At 49.6% G+C, this 12,890-nt stretch overlaps 7 protein-coding genes across 7 annotated transcripts; 6 read left to right on the plus strand and 1 right to left on the minus strand.

The window, feature by feature from the left end:
• Positions 1–331: 331 nt before the first annotated feature.
• N7489_001588 (MARVEL domain-containing protein) lies at positions 332–2,546 on the plus strand (the record flags this gene model as incomplete). The annotated part of the gene is made up of 3 exons (XM_056707343.1): positions 332–768; positions 840–988; positions 1,960–2,546. The coding sequence occupies 3 exons, from the start codon at positions 332–334 to the stop codon at positions 2,544–2,546; spliced, it is 1,173 nt and encodes a 390-aa protein (XP_056571645.1).
• Positions 2,547–3,198: 652 nt separating this feature from the next.
• N7489_001589 (DnaJ domain protein) lies at positions 3,199–4,873 on the minus strand (the record flags this gene model as incomplete). Its single annotated transcript, XM_056707344.1, has 5 exons — positions 3,199–3,372; positions 3,422–4,461; positions 4,521–4,614; positions 4,673–4,716; positions 4,768–4,873. The coding sequence occupies 5 exons, from the start codon at positions 4,871–4,873 to the stop codon at positions 3,199–3,201; spliced, it is 1,458 nt and encodes a 485-aa protein (XP_056571646.1).
• A 380-nt stretch (positions 4,874–5,253) lies between these two features.
• On the plus strand, positions 5,254–6,733 carry erg9 (bifunctional farnesyl-diphosphate farnesyltransferase/squalene synthase; the record flags this gene model as incomplete). The annotated part of the gene is made up of 2 exons (XM_056707345.1): positions 5,254–5,321; positions 5,380–6,733. 2 exons carry the CDS (start codon positions 5,254–5,256, stop codon positions 6,731–6,733), a joined length of 1,422 nt encoding a protein of 473 aa, XP_056571647.1.
• Positions 6,734–7,341: 608 nt separating this feature from the next.
• Positions 7,342–7,944, plus strand: N7489_001591 (hemerythrin domain-containing protein; the record flags this gene model as incomplete). The annotated part of the gene is made up of 2 exons (XM_056707346.1): positions 7,342–7,446; positions 7,519–7,944. The coding sequence occupies 2 exons, from the start codon at positions 7,342–7,344 to the stop codon at positions 7,942–7,944; spliced, it is 531 nt and encodes a 176-aa protein (XP_056571648.1).
• A 1,175-nt stretch (positions 7,945–9,119) lies between these two features.
• Positions 9,120–9,932, plus strand: N7489_001592 (A4/G1 family peptidase; the record flags this gene model as incomplete). Its single annotated transcript, XM_056707347.1, has 1 exon — positions 9,120–9,932. The coding sequence occupies one exon, from the start codon at positions 9,120–9,122 to the stop codon at positions 9,930–9,932; it is 813 nt and encodes a 270-aa protein (XP_056571649.1).
• A 271-nt stretch (positions 9,933–10,203) lies between these two features.
• N7489_001593 (GNAT family N-acetyltransferase) lies at positions 10,204–10,738 on the plus strand (the record flags this gene model as incomplete). Its single annotated transcript, XM_056707348.1, has 2 exons — positions 10,204–10,422; positions 10,448–10,738. The coding sequence occupies 2 exons, from the start codon at positions 10,204–10,206 to the stop codon at positions 10,736–10,738; spliced, it is 510 nt and encodes a 169-aa protein (XP_056571650.1).
• A 428-nt stretch (positions 10,739–11,166) lies between these two features.
• N7489_001594 (uncharacterized protein) lies at positions 11,167–12,789 on the plus strand (the record flags this gene model as incomplete). The annotated part of the gene is made up of 8 exons (XM_056707349.1): positions 11,167–11,265; positions 11,328–11,453; positions 11,515–11,589; positions 11,641–11,826; positions 11,876–12,134; positions 12,189–12,380; positions 12,445–12,645; positions 12,689–12,789. The coding sequence occupies 8 exons, from the start codon at positions 11,167–11,169 to the stop codon at positions 12,787–12,789; spliced, it is 1,239 nt and encodes a 412-aa protein (XP_056571651.1).
• Positions 12,790–12,890: the final 101 nt, after the last annotated feature.

Below are 12,890 nucleotides of genomic sequence, written 5' to 3' on the forward strand. Positions count from 1 at the left end.
TTCAATTCCACATGATACCCCTGAAGCACGCATTCGCGTACCTTGTACCAATTAGGGTCAACACGGACGCCATCTCTATGCAGCTGCTCGTATCGGACACGAGTCATTGGAGTCAACACTGCTTGGTGGCGTTAAGCTCCAAAAATAAGGCTCATCCTGAGCTGTTTCTGATTATATTGTACGAGCTCCATTACGTGCGCGTGGAAGAAACCATAAAGCCCAAAGGATCCTGCCCTTTGGTGCCTTTTCGAGCAATCCTGTTTCTTTTGATACTCTTGCGCATGCAGCGCCCGCCAACGCAGATATACCCTAGCTATATATTGACTTCACTATGCTGGCTCTCAGTATTATCTTGTGTATCCTATTGGGCACATCCTTGGTCTTTGCCATCGTCGAGCTGGGCCTCTCGGCTTTCGTTGCCGCCGCATATTCTGGCACACAAAGAGTCACCACCTGGAGCGCATATTCGGGCTATTCCTATCGTCAAATCGACGTGGATCCCCCGGCTATCCTGGTCTTCCTTGTTTTCTCTTCAGTTTGGACTATCCTAGTAACAGTCGCCGCCCTAGTACTGCCCTGGTACTATAGTCGCAAGGGTTTCGTGACCGCAAAGCTCAACACTGTTCTCGCCGCTATTTTCGTGGCCGCTTATTTCGTCACTATGGTATTTTGGTTGGCATGCTTTGCTGACCTCGCCACTCTGCTTGGTGGTGCTACTAGTGTAAACCCCTACTACAATGCCGTGCTTGCTTTCGGCGTGCTCCTTTGGTAGGTTCCCTAGATAGTTTCTAGTCAATACACCTGCAGCACAAGTGATCTGACGCTCAACTCATATCTAGGCTGATTTTTCTTGCCCTTGTCGTATTCACCATTCTTGCCATGTGTGGCGTTTTGGTGTCTGACTGGGCTGGATACCAGTCTCTCAAGAAGGAGAACGGGGGAGGTGTGCCCCAGACTGGCGCTGACCCTGCCCACGCAATGCCGATGAGTACGAATCCTATAGTCCCATAGAAGTTGTGATATTGCGATGCTAATGGTCTTCTTCATGAACAGCGGAACAGTCGACGGCTTAGCCATTACTCGCCCTCGCTGTGGAACCGAGCACCACATAGTTCTCACCATGGTGTCGTGGCCGTCGCAGGTGATAGCAATTCGTTTCATGGGGCCTCGTTACATGTTCAACGGGTAGCTCAGTCCGGATGGCGGCGTTATGCTTGTGATAGGTCTTACCTACTATTCCACTATGGGGTGAGACAGAACATATGCCTAGGCCAATATTCTTACTGCCGTTGGTCTATACTGCTTCCTAATATATATGGTTTCGTCGCCATGGTGCCTGCCCTAGGTCTAGAGGTCTCTCTGAAACAACACTTGCTATTCATACTTCAGTTGGTATCACTGCTCAGCTTCACATACGCACGGGGATTTGGTGAGTGGGTATATATTGTATGGAATGCCCACCTGCACCTGATAGTGGTCTGATTGGTCACATATACCGCCTCACCTACCCCTGGAGGCCCGGGCGCGATGAGGACATATATATGAGTAATAAGCCATCCGGCCCTCCAGGGCTGGAGAATTCAAAACTCCCTGGACTTGTTTTATTGGCCATTTCACACACCTTTTTCAATCCAACACCTTACCTCTTTTTACCCCGAAATATGGAGCCCTACAGTGTCAGCGATCGTCATTAGGTATCCTTCAAGGATGAGCTGACGTAGTATTAGACGCTCTATCTAAACGGTCTGCCTATCAATGTGACAAAGGCCGAGAGGTTAGATCCAAGGCGCACGGTGTTTCGGTTGACACTCTCCTCTCCATTATCCTACAATCTTCCATCGACAATTATAGTCAAGCAGCAGAAGATCGGATGGGAGGACGAGTTTCAGCGAGAGATACAAGCATACAAAAGTTTGGAAAATCTCCAAGGAACGATTATTCCAATCTTCTTCGGTCAAGGCTTCTTCAATGGCCTTGATGCGCTTGAGATTTCGGAGGTTAAGGGGATCACCCTTTATGATCTCGCTCGAGGAAATTTCGACGTCCACCAGGAAGAGCTAAAGATGCACCTTGAAAGAGCACTATGTGCCTTCAATAGGCACAAAGCACTATACTGGGACGCAAAGCCAGATAATTTCCTGTTTTGTGCTGATCATATTCCCGAAAAAAGCAAAGTTATGGTTGTGGATCTTGAGCAAGTCGAGTTTCCCCGCGATCTTCAGCCCTGGCATCATACAACCAACTTGGGTAGCGTGGGTAATCTGATGAGCAAGTTTAGGGATGGGCAAAACCCAAACCGCCCACTATCGCCCGCAGGTGCTTGTTATCAGCCAGGTGTCGAGGACAAAGAGGGCGGATCGGAAACGTTTGGGCTACAGAGGCCTATGGGACGGATGAAGGATGAAACCCCAAAGCCAGACGAGGCAAGCCAGTCGAGTACTCCACCTGCACGTCCAACACACCATCCTTGTGATGTGATGTCCAAAGTGGGAGGCAATGTGACCAGTTTCCAACGCAATCACCCTCAGCTGTTGAATGAATCCTAGTGTAAGGGTCCTCTTGCCTAGGCCTAGAATACCATAAGGCAAGAGTGGTACCTGTTGGTTCGGCCATTGTGGGTAAAGAACTAGAGCAAGATTAGTTGACGCCTCTCAGAAAAGCCAAAGGGAAGACTCATTCTAATATACAAGGATAGTCCTAGGAGCGTGTGGCGGGCTCCTAGAAGTTATTGAAGTCTTACTAGTATTCCTGTCCTTTTCGTAATCTATTTAACTAACTACCTAGGTAGTTAGCCCAAAAAAGCAATCGGTTTCGTGGGGACGGGTTACATGTTCTGCGTGTTTTCAACATTCTTATACCACCTACAGTACCAATAATAACTGATGTCATGCCAATGGGCTTCCAATGTTATTATTAAGAGCATCTATGTCCATACAATCATCAAACCGTTGCCGTGCTGTTGCGACTAGTCAGAGAAAGGGAGGTATATAGTCCAATCTATCGCTTGAACAAACTGGCCGCCGCAACCGGTAAGCGTCCAGTCGCTGTAAAAAGCAGAATCGTCCTGGGAAACAGGCGAGAAAGTAAAAAGCAAACCCAACATGTATGTCCAGGATATAATGAACCGGCTATGAAGAAAGAACAGGTACGAGATGAAACTCAAACAGAAACAAAAAGATGAGATGGATAATGAAGCAATCAGACAGTGGTCTCTTCCACAGGCTCTTTCCCATGGGTGTCCTCATGGTCGTGCTTGGACTTCTTCTTCTTCTTGTCCTTCTCCTTCTCATCCTTGCCCTTTTTGCTCATGGCCTCAGCCATAAGCTGCTCGAAGGCCATGTAATCGCCTTCTTCCTCGGGGTCGCGTGCGGCCTAAAAGTGATTAGCGAGGTACTCCTGCAGAAAAGGGACGTCAATATACCTTCGCGTAGATATTGCCGGCAATCACCAGCGCATGCGCACGTTCAATACGTTTCTCAAGTCGGGTGCGCTTGTCGCTCAGAATCTGGTCACAGACATCACGCAGGACACTCTGGATTTCGAACTTGCTGCCACGCCACGCCGCAGCGAGGATCTTGCCAGTGACTTTCTTCTCGTATTCGGCCTTCTTCTCGTCAGTCCAATCTTCACCACCGCGTTCCTCCATCTTGACCATCTCCTCCATAGTCATCTGTGCATCGATGGCTGTGGAGATGGTGGTCCACGTCTCCTTCGCAAGGGTGCCCTTGTCCTTCAACCGGGAGAAGAAGCCAGAGATACCCAGGAACTTCTGTGACTTGAGGAAGGAAGTACCCTTCTGGACATAGGTCTGGCCGACAGCGTGGAGGATTTCCAGGCCGAAAGATTCCATCTTCAAGTTCTCGACCTCGAGTCGGATTTTCTCCTCGAAAGCATGGGACACATCCTTGCCCTTGTCCGTCTCAGTCCAAACGCTCAAACGATCGATTAGCTTATTCGCTAGTGTGTTGACACGATCCTCGCGAGCCTTTCTGCGCTCATCCTCAAAGGCAGTAAGGCGTTCTTGCTGCTCCTTGGACAGACCCTTCTTCTTCTCCTTCTTGCGCAGCTCCTTCTCCTCCTGGGACAGACCGGCTGCCTCCATGCGCGCTTCTTCTTCGGATTTGTCCATGAGGGCCTGTTGGCCGAAGTTTCGTCGGGGGGTGCTGGTGCCAGAGCTCTGGTCGGTGGTTGGCTTGTCGGACGCGCCCGCAGCTGCCGGTGCGGCCCCTGCCGCGGTATCGTGGGTTTCATGAGCAGGGGCCGGGGCTCCAGCTGCAGCCTTCACCTCCTCGTCGTGGATGTTCAGCTTCTCTTCTGCGGACTGGGCCAGCTCTTCCTCTTCCATCTCCTGCATCGTGATGTCCATAGTCGCGGTGAGGTCCTTCATGAGGGAAATCTCGCCGATAAGATCAACAAACGCCTCACCACCGAATATCATGCTGAAAAATTCGGAGGGGTCCTCTGTACACGACAAATCAGAAACGTTGCGCTAGTCATCAGTACGCATGTAATGGACATACCGAAGCCACCACCAGGCACCGACTCCTCCTTGCCAAATTTATCATATCGCTTTCGGAGATCTTCATTGCTCAGGACTTGGTACGCCTCACCGATCTATAGTAGCAGGATATCAGCCTCGTGTAAATGCATCATTGTTGTTGCGCAATCATACCGCCTGGAAGCGTTCGTGTGCGGTTTCGTCTCCCGGGTTCTTATCTGCAACAATGGATTAGAAAGATTGGCAAAGTAATTCAAAGACAGGCATACCTGGGTGAGTGACAATAGCAAGTTTCCGGTAGGCCTTCTTGATTTCCAGCTCGGTGGCCGTAGGTGGCACACCTAGGGCATCGTAGTAGGCAGTATCGGCAACCATCGCAGCGACCGAGCCTAACTTGAGAACAGGTAGGTTGGGGAAAGATAAAATTCAAAGGTCTGAAGAAAGGAAAATCAGTAGACCTGTGTTGTTTAGGCAGAACCTCAAGATATTTTTCGGGAGTTGGCGCTGATATCATGTGGGGTTGTATGCATGGTTTGCTCCAGTCACGTGTAAGCTAACTCTGCTTTTAATTTGTCTGGCCTTTTCCCCTTTTCCCTCCCCATCCGCCGTTCCCCCAGGTTCTGTTGCTTTTTGTGTTTTTTGATTAATTCTCGGCTTCAATTCCCTTTTTTCTGGATCCTGTTTACACTATTAGGCTACTTCGCCTTCTAATAATTCCTTGAACTTCCGGCTTACGCGCCTCTCCCCCGCCCATCATGGGTCTCATCGGCAATGCTCTCTACTACTCCTTTCACCCCATGGAGCTGAGGGCGATTATCCAGTGGTATGTTCTGGAAATTCCTGGGAGATGACATGCCAAGCTAATCATCCACGCCGCATAGGAAAGTCTGGCACAACCCGCCTCATGAGCGTAACGAGAAGAACGAGACCGAGAATCAGAAGATCTGTTTCAAGTTTTTGGACAAGACCAGCCGCAGCTTCAGCGCTGTTATCAAGGAGTTACATCCCGAACTGTTGATTCCTATCTGCATTTTCTACTTGGTCCTACGTGGGCTGGATACCATCGAGGATGACACTTCCATTCCCTTGGCCACGAAGGAACCTCTCCTCCGAGACTTTAAGGATATCCTGACGCAAGATGGCTGGACTTTCACTGGGAATAGGCCGGAGGAGAAGGACCGTGAGCTGCTGGTTCAGTTCAACCACGTCATCACCGAGTTCATGAACATGAAGCCTGAGTATCAGGCTATCATCAAGGACATCACCGAAAAGATGGGCAATGGCATGGCTGACTATGCCATCAAGGCAGAGAATGACGATGCCAGTGTCAAGACCAAGAAGGAGTATGATCTGTACTGTTTCTATGTCGCTGGACTGGTTGGCGAGGGCCTTACCCGCCTCTTTGTCGAAGCCGGGTTTGGTAACCCAGCTTTGTTGAAACGCCCCAACTTGCACAAGTCAATGGGCCTTTTCCTCCAGAAGACCAATATCATCCGTGACGTCCGGGAGGATTTCGATGATAACCGACGGTTCTGGCCTCAGGAAATTTGGTCCAACCATGTCGACAACTTCGAGGATCTCTTCAAGCCCGAGCACCTCGACGCAGCCCTTAACTGCAGTTCGGAGATGGTTCTGAACGCGCTGGAGCATGCCGAGGAATGTCTGTTCTACCTGGCCGGTATGCGAGAGCAGAGTGTTTTCAACTTCTGTGCGATCCCGCAGTCCATGGCCATCGCCACAATGGAGCTGTGTTTCCGCAATCCCGATATCTTCAAGCGCAACATCAAAATCACCAAGGGAGATGCTTGTGACCTCATGCACAAGTCCACGCAGAACTTGTCGGTTCTATGCGACACCTTCCGCCAGTACACGCGCAAGATCCACAAGAAGAATACCCCCAAGGATCCCAACTTCCTGAAGATCAGCATTGTCTGCGGACAGATTGAGAAGTTTATCGAGACCATCTTCCCGACGCAATCCGCCGATGCCGCCAACCGCAAGGTCTCTGGTGAAGCCACTGCGGCCGAGCTGCAGAGGAAGCAAGAAGAGGATGAGAACAAGAAAGATGTGTACTTCATGATGGCTCTCATGGGAGTTATAGTTGTCGTTGTCGCTAGTATCATGATCTTCGCTGCCTGGATGATGGGCGCCCGGTTCGACCTTGCCTTCAAGGAAATCACGTCCGGCAACTTCCGGCCTCCGGTGAAGAGCCAGCTTGAACACCCCGAACTTTGAAACCCCTCAGAAATTATTCTCACACGGCGTTACGACCTTTTACTGTCTAATATTTTCGATTCCCCCTCCTGGCGGCATATTGTGTTACTATTTTCTCGTCCCCGGTGGCCCCGACGTGTATTGATAATATCATAACCTTCTCTTTTCTTTCCTGTCTTTTCTTTCGTGCACCTACGCATACTAACCTTCCCATTTCCAACCCAAATTCCTAGCACGGATGTCAAATTGCGACCCGGCCCTTTTTATGGCCGAGATTGTGCCGAAGAAGTGCTTATATCGAAATGGAGATTTATCTCGCCAGTGAGTACTAGATTTTTGTCCTACGATTGGCAAATATCCATTGAAGATCTGGGATATTCCGTATATGTAAATTTTTATATGTCTATTGGGAATGGAATCAATCTTTTGGAAGTTGGACTTTTTTCGATAACTAAAAATAGATATAGAGAATTCCTAATCAAAAACCTGGGCTTTTCAAATCAACCCCAGATTGTTTGTCGTTCTACATCTTTTCTCAATAAAGTACTTCCAGTCCACTTATGCATCTTCGCTTTCCATTTCTCTTGTCTTCTATCCCTCGGCAAGCGTTTCGTCGAAGCCTCAATCCAATGGGTTCCAAAAAGATGACCTCTTCTGGGGACTCGAGCGACTCTCCATTGTCCGCGAGTGATTTCCGGGCGTATAATCGCATGGCGGAGCAAATGGAAGGATTTGTAAGCTTATCACCTTGGCACATTTTTCACAACCCGGGGATTTTCATTTACAGTCCACTAACCCTCATTCAGCATGGCCATTTCCGTTTAATATGGAACCAGCTTTGGGAGGCATGTGAAAGCTCAGGGAAACGGGCACTCTCAGCCCGCCAGATGATTACGCTGGGTCTTCAGTTCTGCTCGCAATTGGATTTCCATCACTCCATCGAGGAGCAACACATATTCCCCGTATTGGCGAAGAGAATGCCTGAGTTTCGAAAGGAGCTCGAGTTATTGAGTCAGCACAGACAAATCCATGCGGGACTTGAGAAACTTGAGAAGTATCTTGAGCAGTGTCGGTCCGGCGAGGAAGATATGCGCCGCGAAGAGGTGAAACGGTTGATGGAAGGGTTTGGCAAAGTCCTGTGGACACACTTGGACCAAGAGGTTCAAACTCTTGGAGCTGCCAATATGCGCAAGTTCTGGTCTCTTGCCGAGATGCGTCAGCTCCCTATGTGATATTAAAGAATGGAGTGAAGGCAAGTAACTATTGACGATCTTACTTCAGAAACATATCATCCCTTTTCCCTGAACACACTATACATATATGTTTGTCTTAATGTGAACCTTCTTATTTCTTATTTGCTCTTGAGGAGGCAATCGCGTTTGTCATTTCGAGGGATCTGATTCTGCTTCATCAATTCATCCCACGCGAGGCACTGCATGAAGGTAGTTGGCTTCAAGTCAAGCGACCACTGCTAACGGTACTGTTCCCGGAGGTTCGACCATGGCGGACTCAGGAATGTGAACACGTTGTCATCCCTTGCTTGGTATGTGCACTAACCGCACCCAGGTGACATTGCAAGCAGGCTCGCACGAGCTTTTCTGTTTGGAACACCTTTCTATCACTCGGCCTAGTTTGGTGATTTCTCATTCTATTGGTGGTGGTGTCTTCCGAAGCAACCACTCTCAGTTCCGCCAATGTATCAGTCGATAGTAAGAATGCAGGGTCAACGGTACGAAGCAGTCACGTAAAAATGGGGAGTGTGGAACAGCTGCAAGCCCGGTAATATCGATACTGCATACAATATGCATAATATGCATGGTTAATCTTTATTGAAATGCGTGTCACTTCAAGTTGGGTGAATCTCATGGCAGATCGCGGGATCGCCGATCTTCGTCTGATCCGTCGGGGCTCCGCTGTCAGATGTTTCTGTCTCCAGGAATGTGCCCATTACAGAGACGCGCAAGCTCGGCTGAGCCGCTCATATGCTCTAGGTCTCACATCGTGACGATAACGGAAAGGCAGCCTTGGCCTTCACCATGGGCAATCAGCAGGATAGAGAGAAGATCAGCACAACTGCAGCAATTGCAGGTCATGAACCTGTTAATCGATGCTACTCAGATGTCCGGGAAGATCGTGCATTTCTTTCCTCCTCTTTCCAAATCTCCACTCTAGCGGGTCCATCAATGTGTCTCATCTTATGCCCGGGGTCATCAGTACCACACCACGAGCTCCATTTCCCCATGCGGATTGGGCATGATGTGGTGCCGCATGCAACTTCCACGAGATGCAGGATATAAGTACCATGAGACTAAATCTAAGAGATATTAGGCTAGTCAAGTCATAGCTTCATGTCCTTGCTATCTATACATATACCCACCCCAGTGCTCGAACCCCCGCCGCTGCCAATATGAAGTTCACATCCACCACGATCCTAGCCACCGCTATACTAGCAGGCACATCTTTCGCTGCCCCTCGCAGCGGCCTGATTGACCGACTGCAGTCCCGTGGCACTCTGCCACGTCAGTCACTACCCGACGAGGAGAAAGGCGTTCTGCTCAAAGAAGCAGCCGCGGGAGCCAATGTCCAATACAGCAAGAACTGGGCTGGGGTGGTACGCGAGCAGCCACCCGCCAGTGGTACCTACAGTGCTGTGTCTGCAACGTTCACTGTCCCCGAGCCGACGGCCACCAACGACTCTGGAGAGATGCAGGCTGTGTCCGCCTGGGTCGGTATCGATGGCGACACTTACACCAAGGCCATTTTGCAAACTGGCATCGATACCTATATCCAGGATGGCAAGAAGACATTTGATGCCTGGTACGAGTGGTATCCATTAAGTGCGGAGAACTTTGACCTTGCATTGTCCGCGGGCGACGTTATCGTCGCGAAAGTCGAGACATATTCGCCCAGCAAGGGTGCTGCCATCATCGAGAATAAGTCCAGCGGCCAGAGTGTTACCAAGACTCTGTCTGCACCCTCGGCCGACGCCACCCTTGCTGGCCAAAACGCCGAATGGATAGTTGAGGACTTCAACACCGGTAACAGCATGGTTCCCTTGGTCAACTTCAACAGAGTCGACTTTACCGGTGCGCAGGCCGAGGCCGGTGGTGCGAAATACGGTGTCAACAACGCTGCCGTTCTGGATATCCAGCAGAATGGTGATGTCAAGGCCCATGTGGAAATCCAGAGTGACACCGAGTTCTTTGTTACCTACCAGTAACTTGATATGCATATGCATGGGAGGCTGTTTGATTTTAGGAGTTGATGAGTTTGGCGTTTTGTACAATGGGTGATACTCATATATTTCATTCAATTTCGTGGAATTTATCGAAAGAAAGCAATGACTGAATATAGCGTATAGCTCTGAGGTGTACTTCTCCTTCTCAAATTATGAGTCATCGCAGTTTGCTGTCAAACTAAAAGATTAACGTCTTTGGCTTTTGGCTTTTGGCTTTTCGCTCTTGAACATCTCAACTTCATCTTCCTCCGCCATGAAAATCCAAATAGAACCAGCGCAATTCCCCGAAGACGCCGATTCTATCCTGTCGCTGTTTTCCGATTATGCCACATCCCTCGGCATCGACCTCACCTTTCAATCGTTTCAAGAGGAACTGGATTCTCTCCCTGGGAAATATGCTCCATCTCAAGGGGGAGCTCTTTTGATCGCACGGGTAGACACGGGGGTCCATGAATATGATACCGATGGACTAGTCGACACAATCATACCCCCCGCAGTTCCCTTCTGCTCTCGGATGTGTGGCACTCCGGCGCAGCTCTGACGGCTGGTGTGAAATGAAGCGTCTGTATGTTCTTAAGGAAGCTCGCGGAGAACGCCTGGGTGAAAAACTCGTCCAAGCGATCCTCGCCCAAGCCAGAGCTCTGGGATACCGCGGGATGCGCCTGGACACTTTACCTGAAATGACAGCGGCACAACGGTTATATCGGAAATATGGATTTGTGGATATTGCACCGTATTATGATACTCCGATACAAAGGACTGTTTTCATGGGGTGTGAACTTTTGTGATCAATGGGTACCTGATCTGGCCTGGATATATTCGAAAAGAACACGGAAATTATGCCGTCAGTGCAGTGTCGATCACTTCAACCCAACAATATTGGGCTGGCTGATATAAGCGGGCCTTTTAAGTACTTCGGTGCTTCGGAACTCTTTTTTCTTGAGTATCGCCGAGCTGTAACCCGCCTTTTACTAGTACGTAGTGCATAGGTGGGGTGGCCTGCGCTTCAGCCCGAAAGTACCGCAATTCAAGACCCGCAGAGACGATCTTCTAGCATTTAAGCATCCACTTCCCCTTGGCGACTCGGAGATAGGTGTCGGGGATATCCAAATTAGAAACCCGGATGAGAGAGCATACCACTATAAATACTGCGTCAGAGATTCGTGACAGGAAGCCAATATGTTGTATATCTAAAACCCCCAAGAGGCTCTTCACCATGACAGCCTCGGATCAGCTTGACGTTCTCGTCATCGGCGCCGGGATTGCTGGTCTCTCGGCAGCTATTGCCCTCGGGAAACAAGGGCATCGCGTTGTGGTATGCCCCTAGAAGCGACTACCAAAGTTGTTATAGAACCAGCCTCTCACCCCACAGCTTAGATTCTGGAAAAATCGGCTTTTTTAAGGGAGACAGGTGCCGCAATTCATCTGCCGCCGAATTGCACTGCCTTGCTACGCTGGATGGGCATTAATCCGGTTGATTTCGGGGGTACATTGCTTCATGAGGTCAGATTTGTGTTTTGTCCCTTGGCGAGAGTGGCTTAAATTCATGTTTTGCTTTCTCCAGATACACCGATATGGATTCGACGGGGAGTTGACGTACAAGAGAGAGTTCGCCGACACTCGTCATCATTGGCAAGCAGTAGGTGAATGAAGAGGACCCAGCCAGGACGATGTTCTAATTTTAGCACAGGAGTGGTACCTCGTGCATCGAGTTGAACTGCACAATCAGCTCAAGAAACGTGCCCTTGAAACAGCAACGCTGCACACACGGTGTAGAATCACCCAGGTCAATCTGGAAGGGACTTGCCCATCGGTCACTCTCGATGATGGTCGCACTTTTAGAGCGGATTTGCTCCTTGGTGCAGATGGACTGCATGTACGAATATCAGATGATACGGCGTAGTCCCGTTCTGACTTTTTTATAGTCCCAGATCCGCCAGAGTATCGCCCCGGGATCTCCCTCTCCATACCCCGTCGGCAAGTCATGCTTTCGTTGGCTTCTTCCCACTGATCAATTAAGGCAACATACAAGCACGGTGGGTTTCGTGCGAAACACGGGCGTGTTTATTGAGTGGGCATCTGACGACCGGCGTCTCGTGGCTTACCCTTGCTCTGATGGCAAAATCCTCAACCTTTGTGCTTTTGTCCCTTCGAGTGAGATCCAGGCAGATAACCAAAGTGACTGTAAGGGCTTTCCTTGTTTGGCGTAGGAAGGCACTGACAACTTGGCATTAATAGGCTGGCAGGCAGCTGGAGACAAGACTACAATTGTCAAGGCCTTTTCTAAGTTTTCACCCGGTGTTCAGCAAGTCATCGCAAGCGCGGATAAAGACCTCAAAGTATGGGATTTGTACGATATGGAGTCACTGCCCACCTGGACTCGAGGCCGCGCTGCTCTTCTGGGAGACGCAGCACATCCGTTCCAGCCATGTAAGGAACTGAACAGCTTCAACCCGACAAACTGAATGAGTGACATACACTGATAACTCGTTAGACATGGGACAGGGAGCAGCTATGGCAATTGAAGATGCCGTCAGCATTGCCACCTTGCTTCCTTGTGGTAGCACACCGCACGACATCCCCATGCGACTTGAAATGTACCAAACAGGTCGTCGGCCACGGGTCGACCTTGTCCTCCATTACACTCGGATGAATGGACGCGATGGAAATGATGTAGCCGGCGATAGGATGTCAGGTAGGTTTGTTTCCACAGCCTTGGAATATACTCGGGCTGACAGTGGTAGCTGCGGAAATGGTGAAAATCATGAATATTTGTTTCTCTCACAATGAGATCGAACATTCTAAAAACTTGCTGGACGGTACATCAGCAGGTCAATGATGGAGGCAATTGCGAGGAAACTGTGGGCAATCAGGAGATAGTCAAAGATAGTGCAGTGTTGACATTGAAACGGTCAAATGGGGATACTAATTGCCCGTTGA

The sequence above is a fragment of the Penicillium chrysogenum genome, assembly GCF_028827035.1.
Source record: "Penicillium chrysogenum strain IBT 35668 chromosome Unknown utg000001l_segment0_segment0, whole genome shotgun sequence".
NCBI lineage: Eukaryota > Fungi > Ascomycota > Eurotiomycetes > Eurotiales > Aspergillaceae > Penicillium > Penicillium chrysogenum.